Below are 17373 nucleotides of genomic sequence, written 5' to 3' on the forward strand. Positions count from 1 at the left end.
TGCAACTAGCAATGGATTTAAAAAGTGGTACTTAATGAATCCTCCAATTAAAAGAAACAAAACAAAGCCACTAAGGCAAAGGCAGATCATTAAATTTCTGCATATAGACTGCATGTTGGCCAGTGACCCCCTAAGCCTACATGCAACATGCAAGCAGCTACATGGCATTAAGCCAAAACCCTCCTGCTAATCTTCCCCAGACAAGCAGCAATCTCCCCAGTATAAGACAGAATGGATACAACACTGCAAAACTGGCTATCACAGTCCAACCTCCTAGAAACAAATCGGTTCATGATACAGCCAAAGGAAAAAAGTGATAGTTACCACTGGTTAAAGCTAAAGATGAAATACAAACAAAAGCCACAAAAAAAAAAACCATCTGAGCAGTTAACTTTAATTTAGCTCATTTAAGTTTTCCACCAGGGTATCCACAAAGAAGTACACTCTAACTTCTTGATATCCTCTGGATGCAGCTTCCAGACAGTCAATATCAGGTTCCACTTTCCATTTGAGTCACTTGAACTTCTCATAAATAATTCCTTGTGAGTTTCCCCAATGGTCATGTTTAAATAGTGTTCAGTTAATTCTACTCCAAGGGAGCTCAGGCTGCCTAGTTAAGTTTCAGTACCATCAGTGTTCAAATACTTCTTTGTCCTTTCAAATGTCTCATGGGTAACAGACAGATTGATTGCTATTAGTTGAGCAGACTTAACTGCATATTTGCAGCTTATGATCAAGCTACATCAGACATTCTTCCAGGTTGTCACATAAACATGTATATTACTGGAGCAGTTGGCACAGAAGGCTTGTTAAAGGACTTAAATTTTGTTTGTTCCTGTAAGAGTCCAAACATCAGTTCCTTGTGTTCATGCATTAACTAAGCAACTCATCTAAGACTCCTTGAAATAATGAACTAAAATAAAATTCACAAGTTCCTGAGAGCCTGCTGTTCTGAAAAACTGCAGGAAGAGGCAGACAGTTTTTGAAATAACTGAACAGAAACCCGTCTGCTTTAAGAGTATGCAAATGGGGCATTATATTAGTAATTCCTCTACATTTCATTAATTACTTACAAATTAGTCTTATAAAAAGATTACCTAAGTTACATTTCCATGTGCTTGCATGGACTATGATTTCCCTCAGGTAGCATTAGAAGTTTAAAAACTTGTACTTGTAAGGATTTCTCTTTCAGAGTCTGTCAAAGGATATCTGAAGATACTTTTCAGCCTCAGAAAATAGCTCAGTAAATATACAGCCAAAATAACATCACTTTACAAAGACAACATGAATGAAAAAATTTATGAACTGTGTTTATATAAACATATTGGCTTGTAAACAAGTTGACAACATATACATGAAATATTGAAAGAAAACAAAATAGACAATTTGCATTAGAGAAAAATAAGTTAAAAATTAATCACATTGATTATTGAATTGGTTATTACTAAGTCAGGCACCTGGCAGTTTCAGAAGTCAACTGTACTAAATCACTGTAACAACACTGAAAGTTGTCATTTACACTAATGATTTCCTTTGATAGAGCAAAAGCCACCTCATAGTTACCTGAGGATTCCCATTGTAACTCAGTGGGGATAACAGTATGAAAACAACTTCTTCACAGACTGGGAACTCACCACTTAAATGGGTGGTTTTTGGCATACCTTAAGGACAATTTCTTGTTAGCTGTAGTTTCATATGAGAGTCCCAGAAATGCCAGCAAAACTAATGCAAAAGTTGTCAAATCCTTCTGAAAATATAAGTTTCATCCAAATCTTTCTAGTAATGTTTGCATCAGCTGTTTTGTAGGATTTTAGCTAGTTTTAATTATGAGCTTGAATCAAAGAGCCCTACAAGTTAGGCATGAAAGTATTTAAGAAAGCCTAAGTTAACTGAAAAGCATCATTAATTACAAAATAGTTACAATAATTCATCAAATCATACATCAGAGTTACATATACGTTTAGTCATAAAACAAGATTTTTCTATATATTATTCAATCCCAGCTTCACCATTTTCTCTGATATAACAGTGGTATTCAAGAACTGATATTCAGTTTCTCACCCCTTTAAGTGAGTACACTTATTTCCTCTATTTTTACAGGTGCAAGGATGCTTATTTGGATACATAATTTTTTCATCCTGAAGGAAAAAGGCTATCAACGGTAATAAACAGACAGTTCATCATCACTCATGTCTGAATCATCTTCATCCACTTCACCTTCAATGACTGATTTCTTGCCTTTGCAGCATGAAATAATTAATCCAATTAAGAAGACCTGCAAATATAAAACAATTATGAAAAGTTATGTTATTCAATTAAGGTGCATACAAGGGCAATATATGTAAAACTGAATGGCAGTGTGGTGATGTACATGATTCAATGAAACCTATTGCAAGTTATCCAAATTTATTCACTGATCTCTATAATCAAAGTACTTACTGCAATGAATGCCCAGTTCCCAAAGTAATAGGCAGCGCTGAAGAACCAAAATTTATGAAGAAAGAGGTACGTCCGAGTAACAATACACTGATCTGCAAGGAAAGCAAATAGTACTTGTTAACACTGAACACCACCATCAGCTATATCCAATTTATAGGACAAGATATAAACAGTTTTAGAGAATATTCAATTCTGAAGAAAAATTACATTTGTTGTTATGGGAGAGAATGAAAACTGGTAAGAGTTACACAGGTAACCCCGTTATTATGGGGTAAGATTTCTCCTAAAGATATGTCAATTATTGCCTGTTCTGACAGACTCTAGTTACTCACCTCCTATTTTGGATAACTTGTAGCCATAAGGAGTCACAAAGCATATTCTGTACTAAAAAAAAAGTCATTTGAGTACTTACAAAAAGTGTTTCTCTACCAGGGTTGCATAGGTTTCATAAAAATCAAGGTCAACTACAACATTGAGTCATGTAGGCAAAAAAAACCCACCACATACCAGGCCTTTTGTGACTCAGATAGCAGAGGGCTCCCTATAGCACCCTGACAGTACTCGTTAAGTCTTACTCCTTCTCTAACACCATAAATACAGCCACATGTAAAAATACTTAGTATTCTTCTCCACTACAAAATGGCAGGTTTTAACAGAATAAAGAATCAAATTGCCAAGGCACTTTTAAGACTGCAGACAGGTAGCATGAAGGCTTGTGTGGGAGACTGAGCCTGTAATATTCAAGAGGTCATGTCATAGGGCAGCCCACAGAACATTCAAGCTAGATGACAAGTCTCTTCAATACAAGGAGGGGCACACTGAATTCATATGAAGGTGTAACGTGATTTCCTGTTTTTCTTCATTTACTATGCTTCAAACCCCACCTAAAGACCATTGCAGAGCAGAAATTGGTATCTAAACAATGTGAACCTTAGAAAAAGTAAGCAACCTGGAATTTGCCTGTTCTTCCCTCCTTTCTGATCCCAAGTTTGGAAATACTCCCTAGGTGCAGCTGAAGTACAGACTTTCCACCTCCTGAAGTTGAGAGCGATATGCGGCTGCTTATGTAGTTTAACTTTCAGCAGCCATCTAACAAGCTAGCAACCTGCCAGTCATCAGTTTCTGTAGGTAAATGTTTTATTTAAAGATTCAACTTCCAAAATAGATAACTTATGCTTTAACAATACTACATACTATTGCTCTCTCCAGTAAATAGTGAGCTAAGTTAAGAGTTAAAGATAGGTCTTTTTCAGGAAGTTCTACTGCTTAACCTTGCCAAGATGATCCCTCCCCAACCCAAATCCCTACATCTAGAATGATTGTGGCTAAATAGAGAAACAACCACATTCCTTCAACAGTTCTCCAACTACTTCATGAGATTTGCCTGTGCAAACCTCGTGAAGTTCAACAAGGCAAAGTGCAAAGTCCTGCACATGGGTCAGAGCAATCCCAAGCACAAATACAGGCCGGGTAGGAAATGGACTGACAGCAGCCCTGAGGAGAAGGACTTGGGAGTGCTGGTGGATAAGCAGCTCAACACGAGCTGACAAAGCATGCTTGCAGCCTAGCAAGCCAACCACATCCTGGGCTGCATCAAAAGCAGCATGGCCAGCAGGTCGAGGGAAGTAATTTTCTCTATCTACTCTGCTCTCATGAGACCCCACCTGGAGTATTGTGTCCAGGTCTGGAGCCCCCAACATAACAACTTGGGCCAATTGGAGAGAGTTCAGAGCAGGGCCATGAAGATGATCAGAGGGCTGGAGCACTGCAGGCAGGGAGAGCTGGGGCTGTTCAATCGCAAGAAGAGAAGGCTCCAGGGAGACCTTATAGAGGCCTTCCAGTACCTAAAGGGGGCTTATAAGAAATAGGGGGAAAAAACTCTTCAGCAGGGTGTGTTGTGATAGGATGAAGGGTAATGGTTTTAATGTAGAAGGAGGTAGATTTAGACTAGATATCAGGAAGAACTTCTTTACTGTGAGCGTGGTAGAACACTGGCACAGGTTGCCCAGAGATGTGGTGGATGCCCCATCCCTGGAAACATTCAAGGACAGGTTGGACTGGGCTGAGCAACCTGATCTGGTTGGAGATGTCCCTGCTGCTTGCAGGGGAGTTGGACTAGATGACCTTTAAAGGTCCCTTCCAACTGAAACTGTTCTATGATTCTAAAACTTACACGTGATAAAACTAATAGTAACTTTAAATACTACTTTATGCTGCAGACTGATTTCTGCAGATAAAAGGAAGTTAAATAGGGATTTCACAACTACTAAACACAAGGGATACAACAAATAGGCACATTCTGCAGATAATTAAAGTGCAAAACAGCTTAATTGGAGAAAGCATGTTTCTCCACTAACACATACAGAGTGCAACCACAAGGAAGCAATCTGGCTGAATGAATCTTTCCTAGTTTTCCAGATTAGATCTCAGTTATGCAGACCAAGCTGTTTTGTTTTGTTTTTCTTCTTGTTAACACCAGTCAATATTATTTACCTTACAAAAGAAAAAAAGTTGTAAAGTAGCACATGACTCATGACATTCCATTATTTGCTAGCATGACATGTCCAAAGCAAATGTGAAGTTTGTGACAAAGCACTTTACCAGCATTTCGTAAAGATGCTTCATAATTGGAGATAGTATTGTCAACATGATCTGCAGCTTTCCAGCTGGTTACATGAATTAAAAAAACAGCTAAAAGATTTTCAGACAACTCTCTACAGTAATGGGATTAAATAGAAGATGATAAATATTTTAGAACAGTTTGACCTTGAGAAAACATTTCAACAGAACATGTCACAAGTTCAGCTACCTAAATTTTAGATATTACTTCTGAGCTAAGATATTACTAAATAGGCTGACATAACATAACATTTTTAATCAACTTATTCTTCCACATGACAACTTATTCTACGTTACAATGAATAACCTGAATTAATGACTTGTTATCCAGAATGATCATTGTGAATATTACTGATATATCTTGATCATTTGAAACACAAGTATACACGGAAAGCTACAAGCCTCCAATAGATAACTGCCACCGCTTTAAGAATACAGCATATTAAGTAGTGTTGATCAAGCAATAAAGCCAAAGAGCCAGGATTCAAAACAACAAAGTTTTAAACAAAGGATGACAACTGCTAACAGCCATGACTACCTGAAGAGTCAACTGTATTTTACTTCAAGTTCACTGATAAAGTTTCAGTCCAGTGAATTAGAAAACCCTTCGGCTCAGTGTACTAATATTTTCAAACAAAGGCTTTTTCCGAGAAGTGAATTAGCTAAAGATTAATTACAAGGATAAAAAAACCTGTTGATAAACAAATCTTTTGGCCTAGGAAGTCATTTCATGCACTGAAAACTCATATTATGAGAACTTATTTACAGATAATGAAGTTTGTCTTTTCTGCATCTCAAAATACACTGAGCTTTCACAAAAGCATTTAGAAGGAAATAGTTTTAGGGAAGAGTAACAAATTGTTGTGAACAACGTAGTTTAAAAACACTGGCATTATTCAGAAGTCAATACGGAGGTGTACACTTGTTTTACCTCTTTATTAATCAACTGGACAATGAAACAGATTATATCCTCTGAGTCTGTAGATCAAACTGGAGAGAAGTGGGGAGCAGAGGCCCAACACACTAGATGGAAAGATTCAGAGGGAGCTATCCTCCAAGTTTAACAGAGAGAAGTCCTGCACCTGCAACAAAGTGACACCAGGCAACACTCCAGGCTAAGGGCTGACCAAATACAATACAGCTTTGCAAAAACTGACCTCATGTCCCAGTAGACAAACAAAACCTGTAGTTATCAGTGTTGATCTGCAACTCAAAAATGTAAATGAATACAGGAGTACAGCCAACATGTCCAGGGAAGAAATTGCTTCGTTCTACTCAGAGCAGAACTGCTTTTGCAACAGTGCCATTTTAGACTCCCCAGTAAGAAAGCAGCATTGACACACTGGAGCAAGTCCAGCAGAAGACCACTGCAACAGCTAGAGTACATAGCATACAATGAAGATGTGTTTGTTCAGCTTGAATTAAAGGAGTTTGCAGGTGTGTCTTACTGCTACCTCTGCTATCTACTACAGGCCTACAAAATACAGGGTGAGGTTCTTCCTAGAACTGCACAAAAGGACAACAGATGACAGAATTGCAGCAAGAAATACTCTTAACAGGAGTAGCTTCACCATAAGCGTATTTAAGCATTGAAGCAAGCTGCCCAAAGAGATTTTACAGTTTACATCTGTGGAGACAATTACAACTGGATGGACCTGAGCAATCTGCTCTCCTTGACCCTAGCTGAGGGGTTGGACAGACTACATGTTGAGGTTCTGCGTGTGCTCAAAATCATTACAACTCACAGTACATGAAGGTAGATACAGAGACACCAAAGATCAATCTAACATTAAACATGGTATTTTGGATGCAAAATCTCAACTGAGAACGTCATCCATAAACAGATGAAGTTTACATGCTCAGTTTCAAGCAGAACCTAGTTTTGCTTAAAACACTCAAAACTACTTCCAAAGGAAAATTTGCAGCCTCACTGTGCTAGAACATAGAAGCATTGCATATTCCAAATCCTAAAAACCTAAAGCCATGCTTTCAATACATCCAAGAATACTCAGTGTTTCATACAGCCCTGCTGCCAATCATTCAAAAGCTGTGTTGCAAAAAGCAGCTGCTTCTTGCAGTTCAACTTGCATCTTGAGCTTTAAGAAAGGGTTTGATGTATTCCTAAACTCAAATTAAACATATCAAGTTAAAGGTTTGAGATTTCACCTGGGAAAGTGTAATTAAGAGGAAATCTGCATGTCTTCCTTACAGGTATTACTTCTGGGCCTGTATCTGAACTCACAGTTTAAATCATTTACCTTGAATAGCAGTATTTATACTGGATGGGATGGTTAATGCACATCTCCAGTACCTAGGACACAGCAGCACTAACAGCTGTGACACCTTTCTAGGATTTTGTTGATTTCCAGATACCATTTCTCATTGTGCTACTGAGATACCATGACATCTGTTTTACTATTTACTGCCATTCTTGTATGTTTCACTTGAATTATGTGATTTAAGACAAGCAGCACCCTGTATCACAGAACAACATTCCTACAGACCAAGTCAGTTCTACATTTCAATAAAACAAGTCAAATACTTCTAAATTGTTTTTAGATGTTCATATTTTCTTATTATGGCTTTTCTGCAATAAAGTTAAAATGCATTTGACAGAGATTAAACCAGAGCAAGAACAGTTTTCTTTGGATGCTGTAACTTGTGGAACACAGATGGACTGACCACTCCTAAACACCTTACATGTTATCTGGTACTTACAAGTAGTATCAATATTAATGTTTCTCTGCCACAGTGTATCAATATTTTAAGCAAAGTGAGAAAACACTAGGATTCCTATGAACTGAGCAGGTACAGGGCAAAGAGTTCAGGCTTGAAAGTGATCTTAGAGAAACATGCCTTTACTTACCAGAAACTGAACAGCAGAAGATGAAGCAGCCTTTGGATTACTTTACTTGAAAGATCCATGAGAGTAAGTGTCTCACTGGATGGCAAAATGATTCCCAGATAGGCATGCCCCTTAAGTAACTCACTAAGGTAAACCAAGGGCTCTGACAAAGCCCTATTATTTTTATAATGGCAATATTTTCTTCACAAAAATTATATGTAGTGCTTTCTCAAACTTCAAAATAAAAGGAATTTCTTTATTGGATATCTCATCTTGGTCAAGAAAAGTGTGTTGTAACTCAGACCATTTATGAAAGACTACAGAAATGTGTAAGATCTATGGACTGGCTATATGTGGCTTTAGAGTACACAGAGTAAGAGTTCTATTTAATTTTGTCTTGCAATTCAACACTTGACTAGGGAAATCATGCAAAGAGTTACAGTAAATCTATAGTAATCAAGCTGACCAGAAAAGTTAAGTAACTTCATCCATACAAAGAAACTGGACATGGAAGTTGATGGCCCACAAAAACACATAACATTTCGACTAGGTAAGAAACAAAGTGACATCTAATGCTGTAATACTCATACAGCCATATTCATCATGGAGTCATTTCCAATTAAATTATCTCTTAAGAAGCAGCAGTACTTCCAGTTCTAGCATAAGTGTGTTGAGTGATCAGAATTCCTTTTGACATTCAGAGGGAATAAGCGCTACAGTACAGTATGCAATGCTGCAACACGTACGATTTTCCCATTGAATAAAAAAATAAAACAAAATAGAAATAAGCAGCAAGTAATAAAACTTAGAAATAAATACTCTGCTAAAGATTGAAATCTCAAGAAACAAAACATGGAGTTGTTTCTGGTTCTGGCTTTGGTCAGAGACCAAACTGTTCAGATGGACAAAAAAAAATCATCTTCAGGAGTCTTCAGATATTGACAGGTATATCAAAAGTTTTGTAATTATAAGTTTGCCCTTTACTTTTGTACCTATCATCTCACAACTTAACATCTTCATCCCTATTTCTCTAAGTGTTAAGGTCACTCCAGGACTTCCAATTTTCAGCAAAGTTTATGTTAAGATCCTATTTCATGTATCACTTCCACAGGTTTTAAAAAAGAAAGAAAAAAAAAATCTGCTGTACAAAGTTTTTACAATTGAGTCTGTGGCATCTCATACTAGTTACCTCTTTCCCTCAGCTATCTTTTTACAGAAATTGATTAAACCTTTAAGTTGTCACTCTTTCACCTTCCACAATGATGCAAGTATTACAAAGCTTCAGCACTGCTTACCTTAAAGTTCACTTTGCAACACGTTTACACCTTTGATGCCTTAGATTGAAAAGTGTGTTGGAAAATACAGTACTGAAATTGATTCATTCACATATAGAATAGAATCATGGAATAGCTTGGATTGGAAAGGACCTAAAAAAATATCATCTAGTCCAACCCCCCACGCAAGAAGCGGGACATGTCCAACTAGATCAAGTTGCTCAGAGCCTCATCCAACCTGGCCTTGAATGTTTCCAGGGATGGGGCATCAACCACCTCTCTAGGCAACCTGTTCCAGTGTTCCACTACCCTCATTGTAAGAAAGTTTTTCATTATGTCCAGTCTGAATCTACCTCCCTCTATTTTAAAGCCATGACCCCTCATTCTATCACAACAGGCCCTGCTAAAGAGTTTCTCCTCATCTTTCTTATAAGCCCCCTTGAGGTACTGGAAGGCCACTATAAGGTCCCCCAGGAGCCTTCTCTTCTCCAGGCTCAACAGCTCCAATTCGCTCAGCCTGTCCTCATAGGAGAGGTGCTCCAGTCCTCTTATCTTTGTGGCTCTCCTTTGGACCTGCTTCAACAGATCCACATCCTTGTTATGTTGGGGGCTCCAGAGCTGGACACAGTACTCCAGATGGGGTCTCATGAGACCAGAGTAGAGGGGCAGAATCCCCTCCCTCAGCCTGCTGGCCATGCTTCTTTTGATACAGCCCAGGCTGCAGTTGGTTTTCTGGGCTGCAAGTAGATATTGTCAGCTCATGCTGAGCTTCTCACAAACCAAGTCCCAAGTCCTTCTCCTCAGAGCTGCTGTCAAGCCATTCCTCCACCCAGCCTGTGTTTGTGCCTGGGATTGCCATGACCTATGTGCAGGACCTTGCACTTGGCCTTGTTGAACTTCAGGGGGTTTGCATGGGCCCATCTCTCCAGCCTGATACAATCAATGTGAATTGGTTTGGTTTTCTAAGAAAGTCAGATCTGATTTTGTAACAAAAGTTACAAGTCTGGATAACCAACAGTTATATGCAGTTACTTTGCAGTACATTAATTACTTCAGCAGTCATACAGCTTCTTGATGATAATTACACACTACAAATGTTTACATTAAGTGGCTCAAGAATCTGCAAGTCCCATCAGTGATAGCAGGACTTCACAGTATAAGGAGGGTTCCAGTAATATCCTCCAAGATTCTGTGCTGAAAGGAGAAAATCACTACTCAAAGTTTCTGAGTGCTAACTAAAAAGAACGAAGTCCTATTGAACAATCCAGTTCACAACTTTTTCCACCAGTCAAATTTAAACAAAGTGGCATGTATGAACAGGAAATGTAGGATTTAGTTGCAGAAACAGAGTACTAGATATTACAAACAAGCATTAACCAACAACTAAAATCTGAAGGCACATTAATTTCAAACAGAGACAGTGTCCTTTTTCTACAGGGAAGTAGCAAACCATTGGATAAGCCTGCGGAGGGAAAAGTGTTCTCTGTATTTCTGTTGAAACTAGATACCTTTTGAAGTACTATATATGACTTCAGTTAAGTACAAACACTGGCCAGATGCATTTGGACACAAGCCATATAATTACTATTTCTTGCCTTTAGATTGTTGATTTCAAATTTGAACTTCTGCAAGAGGTGTTTTCTGAGTCTCCCTTGAACATCTTAAGTAACTAAAGGCAAACAATTCTTATTTTCAAGACATAACTACTGATAAACTTTGAAGGCGATACCCCAGGGATGAACATGGGTGCAAGATTCCAGAAAGCAAGTAGTCAAGGGACAGCATGACCTACCATTTTCATTCTAATAAAAATACTTTCCATTACCCACCCACCACAGTTTATTATCAGCTTGGCACAAGCTTAAATTTACAGTGCTTCAGACTTCTTGAAGCTACATTACACCACTTGACCTTCAATGTTAACTTCATTTTTGTCACATCCTTTCTACTTGCCTCATACTGTCTTTAGCTGACCACTTAAGGAGGATGACTGTCCTGTGTGAGGAGGATTCATTGTTTTACTGTCGTAGTTCAGCCCCGATCAGGACCAGACTATGCAGTCTGTCTCTCGCTCCCTCCACCCTCCGAGAGAATAGGAGGAGATGATATAAGGAAAAACGGCTCGAGGTTTGAGATAAGGACAGGGAGAAATCCTTAAAGTTACCGTCACAGGCAAAACAGACCCGACTTGGGGAAAAGTATTCATTTATTTCTAAAACTAGCAGGAGAATGAGACAGGGAACAAGATAACCTCCCCCCACCCCTCCCGCTTCCCAGGCTTAACATTATCTCTACTACCTTCCCCTCCCGAGCAGCACGGGGGGGAAGGGAATGGGGGTCACAGTCAGTTCATCACGCGTTGTTTTACGCCGCTGTGTCATCGTCGGGGGAAAAACTCCTCGCATTCCTCCTCTGCTCCAGCGTGGGGTCCCTCCCACGGGCCACAGTCCTTCGTGAAACTGCTCCAGCGTGGGTCATCTCTTCCAGGGGGTGCAGTCCCTCTAGAACAACTGTCCCAGTGGGCCCTCCACAGGACACAGCCTCCTTCAGGCCTCCACCTGCTCCGGCGTGGGGGTCCTCCACGGGCTGCAGGTGGATCTCTGCCCCTCTGTGGACCTCCATGGGCTGCAGGGGGACAACCCGCTCCACCATGGTCTTCACCACGAGCTGCAGAGGAATCTTGGCCAGGAGCTGCATTACTCCTCCCCCTCCTTCTTCACTGACCTTGGCATCTGCAGCTGTTCCTCACAACAGGCTGGCAGACGCCTCTCAGGATCCTTTTTACATCTTATTCACTTCTCCTCTCCTCTCCACTTCTTGCAGCCAGGCCGGGCCGAGTTGGGCCCAGTCTGCTGCCCGGCAGGAGGCCAGAGGGTGAGGCCTGCAAGGCCAATGAGGCTCGCGCCTCCCCCTCTCTGCCCCCCGCTCAGCTGCTTCACATCTTTTTTTTTCCTGTTTTCCCCTACTTAAATACATTATCGCAGAGGTGTTATCACAGAACATTCTGCTACCAATTGGCTCGGCCTTGGCCAGCAGTGGGTCCGCCCTAGGCCCGGCCGAGTCCATTGGACAAAGGAGAGCGACTTCTAGCAGTTTCCTACAGAAGCTACCACCTTAGGCCCCCCCTCACTAACAAAACCAGAACATTTACCTATCCTGAGATCATGCTACATGGAAAAGAATTTGGAGGATGGGGAGCAAGAAGAGATTTTAACAGACTGATCTTGACCTCTTAATATCCTTACACAGAGTACCTTGTGTTCTATCCACAGACAGAAGTATTTATAGCCAGTTATCACTCAAAAATTTGACAAAGTAGGGCAACTTTCAGTGCTGGAATGCCTTGCTTATTCTCTGGAGAAAAAAAAAACAATTATGACTATCATTGAAGAGCAAAACTTAAAAGAATTTGTCATTGGATCTTTTAAGTAAGAAGTTGGATATAAAATAGTGTTTTTCCTCATTAATGATGCTCTGAAAACAACAGCTTCCCTCCCATCCTTTCCCATCTTCTGCCTCTTTCAGACAAACAATTTATGATACATTTGACTAATCCAGACAGCTTTCTCAGTTCAGACAGAATTTGCCTAGTCCAATATAATTTGTCCAACCTATTAGCAGGTCATGTCTTCGGCAGTGAAAAAAAACAAACCACCTATCTTCATGAACTGCTCCTTTCTAATGCTATTGGGCAAGCCATATTTGAGGATGGACAGGAAACATCCATAGGTAGCTTCACCAGCTGTACTTACAGGTTGCTCTCTAAGTTTTCTGCATGGCTGTTCTTGAGTATTTTACATGGTGAATTCCTCAGATATCTGTTCTAAGAGAAAGATAATTGAATTTACCAGTAGAAGCTGCTTCCAACATTTAAGTATTTCCAATATATGTTGTAATTAATGTTTCTCAGTGATGGAAAGATTCGGTGGCATTGCTATTTAGAGAGACCAAATATGACACCTTTTAGTAAGGGAATTGCCTTTCTTCAAAGGATTGTTTTGTGGACAGTGTTGGTAGATTTCTTACTCAAAGGGTTTCTTACACTGAGTTCGTTACTTCCTTTTAAGAATGAGCACATACTCCTCAATCCTTTGTAAGAAGCTTCCACTCTTATTCCAATGTACTGTCAATATTAAATCACCTGACTTTACTGTTTTGCTTAAAACCAACAGGCAATAGAACTAGGGTGTTGATCTAAAGAGAGTATGCTATTGTTTTACTGCTGAACTCTATTTAACATTTCAGAGTAATTAGTAAGTGCAGCCTCTTCTCTCTCCCATTACAACCTCTTGGAGGGAGAAGCCAGGGGTACTTTATAGCAGCTCATATCTATCCGCAGTGGTGGGATGCAGAAAAAAGTGCAGGAATTTGTTTCTACAACTGTGTCCATGAACAATGTACTGCAGAAAAAGATTTACAGCACTCTTAGCTATTTATACTATTTATAGCTCCCAAGCAGGGCTCTCTGCAGTCAAACATGCACCATTGTACTTACTTATATTTAGTTCTCATGATTATAGAGGACTCCAATAGTGTTAGGTGTAAGTAGAGATTCAGGGAAAAGTACTCGCAAGGTCATTCACTAAAGTAACAGGAAAATAGATGAAGTCCTCACTAAAATCCTCATTTCTGGCTTTGTGTGAAGCTTTTTATAGCTTTGCAAATTAATTAAAACAACTGTTTGGAAGTAGTAGTCTCTGGTCATAAGGTACTTAACACAAAATTACTTATATTGAAGGTTCAGAGCAACTTGCTTGTGATTTCACTTTGCATGCCTCTTGGATTTCTCTTAAAGAGAAGCAAAGAATATGCTCCTGTTCCAGCATTCATATTTGGGGTTCCTTTCTACCTTAAGTAATGGCGACATCTAGATTTTAAGGCTAAAACAGAGCCTGAGGTATTGCACTTGTTGACTTCCAGCTGACAAGCAAGTGCTGTAAGAATGCACAGACCTAGTTAGCACAGTAAATCCTGTTCAGATCAACACCTTAGAAACAAACAACCTTTTAACTCTCCCACTTCACACATAGTTGGAGCCTCAGGTAAGGCTCATCTCCCCATTTAAGGAAATAAGAGAATCCAAGGGGAATTCATTGCATGTTAGGCATTTGAAGTGAATGATGCTTAAAAAACAACTTTCATGGTTTTCTGGTCTAGAAAGAAGCAGATAGTGTTTATCAGATCTCATAATTAAAGTTGGGGTAAAGTCCCATATACAGGCTTGCAGCTGAGTCACTGCTAACTTACACTAAATCTCAATCTGTTTAGCTAAACCTATACCAAGTTTTCAATGCATTAGTCCAGCTGCAAGAGTCTTAATCAAATAACTGAACCCCTTTGCTTGACCTTATGCTCAACTGAACTCTGGACTCAACAGGTCAGATGGCATTAGCCTCTGCAAACAATGATCAAATGACATCTTTGCCCAACTGCAGTGACCACTGAAAACTAATGCTTGTTTTGCCTATAACAAATACATTAAGTTTGCTGCTCCAAAAGACTACTTTAAAGTTTTTTAAGAGTCTACGTTAACCAGAACATAAGCCTTTTGTGCAAAATGTTTAAATGGAGTAAGAAAACATACTTTATGGAGTTAAAGGTAGCCTGCTCTACCACTTCTGGGCTTCTGTTCTGTCTGTTTCATGTTCTTATGCTATTATAGCCTATAACATTCAGTATAAAGCAGATTCGCCTCCTGCATACCAGGAATCAATAGAGACAAGCTTTGCTGCATGAAAGCAGACAAGATAATGCTAAAATGCTACAAATGATATGTTTAACTGTAAATATGACACTTGTTTTAATGACTGTATTTTAACTGCCTTATGTTTCTCCAGAAAGTGTAACTGTCCCTTTTATCAAGCCAAACACTGAAACACTGGTTTGAAACACATGTAGAAAACACTGCCCACTAAAGCCTGAAGTCCTAACAATATTGAATTTTTTGAGTATTAGTTGCTAGAACAAGATTATATCTCTTCTACCATCTCAGAAAAAGTGTACCTAGTTACAGTAAGGAGAAATCATATCTACAACATCTGAGTATTCAATAAGGCAGAACAGATCGCTACAAGCTTATCTATCAGCATAACTATTAAAATTTCACTTTGTTTTATGTTTAAGGAAAAACACTTGTTAGAATTAATTCAGTTTAAATAAAACAAAGTGCTGAAAAGACAAATTTAGTTCCAGTTCAGTGGTTTACAGAAGATAAAACCCTAGTACTAGAGAAGTCAAAAAAAACTCCAAGCGCTTGGCCAACTTGTACCTTAACTTGAAATTATTTGCGTCTATTTTTGGTCTGTGTGTAGTAACCTTAAAAACAAGAGATTTTAAAATCTAATGGCTACCTTTACAATAAGTTTCACTTGTCACCATATTGTATCTGACCACAGAGCATAAGAGTAGCACCTACAACAGTTAGTTTCATTAGTTTTCATTATCAGGTATTAAAAATGGCAGGTATTCCAAGGCAAGTATTACATTTACCCTTTCTAAATGACTGGATGAAACAGTGAATAAAGTGTTTTCAGTACTGTAACTTTTTTTTTCCAAGTTCAGCATTACAAAAGAAACTTTTCTTTTATTTATAAAAAAACACTTTAATGGCCTGACTGTATCTGCAGTTACCAGGACTCCACTATAACCTTTTGATCACATTAACATTCACATTTAAGAAACATCCATCCATTTTCTACTTACACTAGACTAGCATAGGACAGCATAGCAATACCTTGTCTACCTCTTACCTATTAAGAAAGGAGAACATGGCTGAAAGATCCCTAGCGCAAGAATACATGTTAATGACAGCAAACCAAAGCCATCATTTATGCAGGCCACCTTTTGTGTTCAGCACATCAGAACACTAGTTGTAAGTATCAGCTATATTGCTTCCATTGATCAAAGCAAATCAGAAAAAAAAAAATCACTCAAAGTGATTGATTCTTGATTCAAAGTACTCAAAATAATAGGAGGAATTCAGGAAGTTTATTTCAAGTCCAACCCTAGTTCCTACAATTAAGCAATAAAGTTTGAGGAAATCAAACTATATTAATTTCTCCCAGAAAAGTAAAGACTAATGAGCTTATCGATGCCAGTGAATATATTCTTCTCCAAGCAAATACTAGCCAAGTTGAGAAGCTGTTTACAAGAAACAAAGTTCTATACAACCTGCTCAAATTGAAATCTCATTTTGAAAGATGACAGATTTTACTCTTCTAAAAACTCTGCCACAGAAGAGTTCCTATTTTTAATTACTAAAATATGGCAGCTTAAAAATGAACTGAACAATTAAATCTGTCAAAGTATTAACACATTTAAAACTGCATTAGGTCTGAAAATAGTCATTAAAAGGTGGATAAGTTTTTTTTCAAATTTGAGGGAGAAGAAAAATCCATCCCCCTTCGGAAATATGAACCACCAGGAATAAGAGTAACATCTACATACTAAATTTGAAGATGAGTTTAAATACAAGGGAACCACCTTGCAAAAGGAACCACAGCCTGATAGACTGAGAACAAATATCTAATGGTCCCATTCTCTCCACCAGTACAAAAACTAAGACTAAATATTATCTTTCCCTATAGCAAAAGTAGGAACAAAACCTCAGGAGCCACTAAGTCAGAAGCACAGCCAGAATTCAGTAGTTACAGAATACTGCTAACAAAATGAGGAACACAGGACAATTATTTATCTTTTCTATCAATTAACAAACACTGTAAAGCCTTTCTGTAAGTATATAAAAGCATACATAATTCTACTTGTCTTTATACAGAGGACCTGAAAGTTTGACAGAGTAAAAGCAACTGAGCTTTAGCTTTAAAGTTTGAACCATTCTTCAGGCCATAAATCTTTCACTGAGATCAATTTTTCTAAGACACCAAAGCAATCTATAAAACTGGTGTTGGCCTTAAACAGCAGTATTAGTACTGCAATGGCTAGTGCAATTCAAACTGCAAAAATTGTTTATATGCAGAGAGAAAAGGGGAAATGCAACACTAAAAAATCCAGCATGATTGATTTCAATTAGCTTTTTTTTTTAATGAAACCATGCTAAAACTCATTCCCAGCTTCAGTCAAGTTTCACAGAAGAATAAAGACTAAAAACATTACCATGCTCAAAAAAAAATTAAACTTTAAGGTCTGCATAGGTGGAAAGTCAAAGAAAGCTCCACAATGATCCATCTACTTGCTAGT

General features: G+C 38.6%; 1 protein-coding gene across 1 annotated transcript in view; it reads right to left on the bottom strand.

The window, feature by feature from the left end:
* Nucleotides 1–378: 378 nt before the first annotated feature.
* The window catches only part of LMBRD1 (LMBR1 domain containing 1), a 75531-nt gene continuing 58536 nt past the window's right edge, over nucleotides 379–17373 (bottom strand). Inside the window, exons 15-16 of the mRNA XM_086745513.1 lie at nucleotides 2440–2531; nucleotides 379–2275 (exon numbers count right to left, since the gene is read on the bottom strand). Coding sequence (XP_086601639.1) covers nucleotides 2156–2275; nucleotides 2440–2531 — 212 coding nt within the window. The 3' untranslated portion in view covers nucleotides 379–2155. The remainder of the gene's footprint in view (nucleotides 2276–2439; nucleotides 2532–17373) is intronic.

This window comes from Chlamydotis macqueenii, chromosome 3 (genome assembly GCF_036417535.1).
Source record: "Chlamydotis macqueenii isolate bChlMac1 chromosome 3, bChlMac1.mat, whole genome shotgun sequence".
NCBI classification, from domain to species: domain Eukaryota; kingdom Metazoa; phylum Chordata; class Aves; order Otidiformes; family Otididae; genus Chlamydotis; species Chlamydotis macqueenii.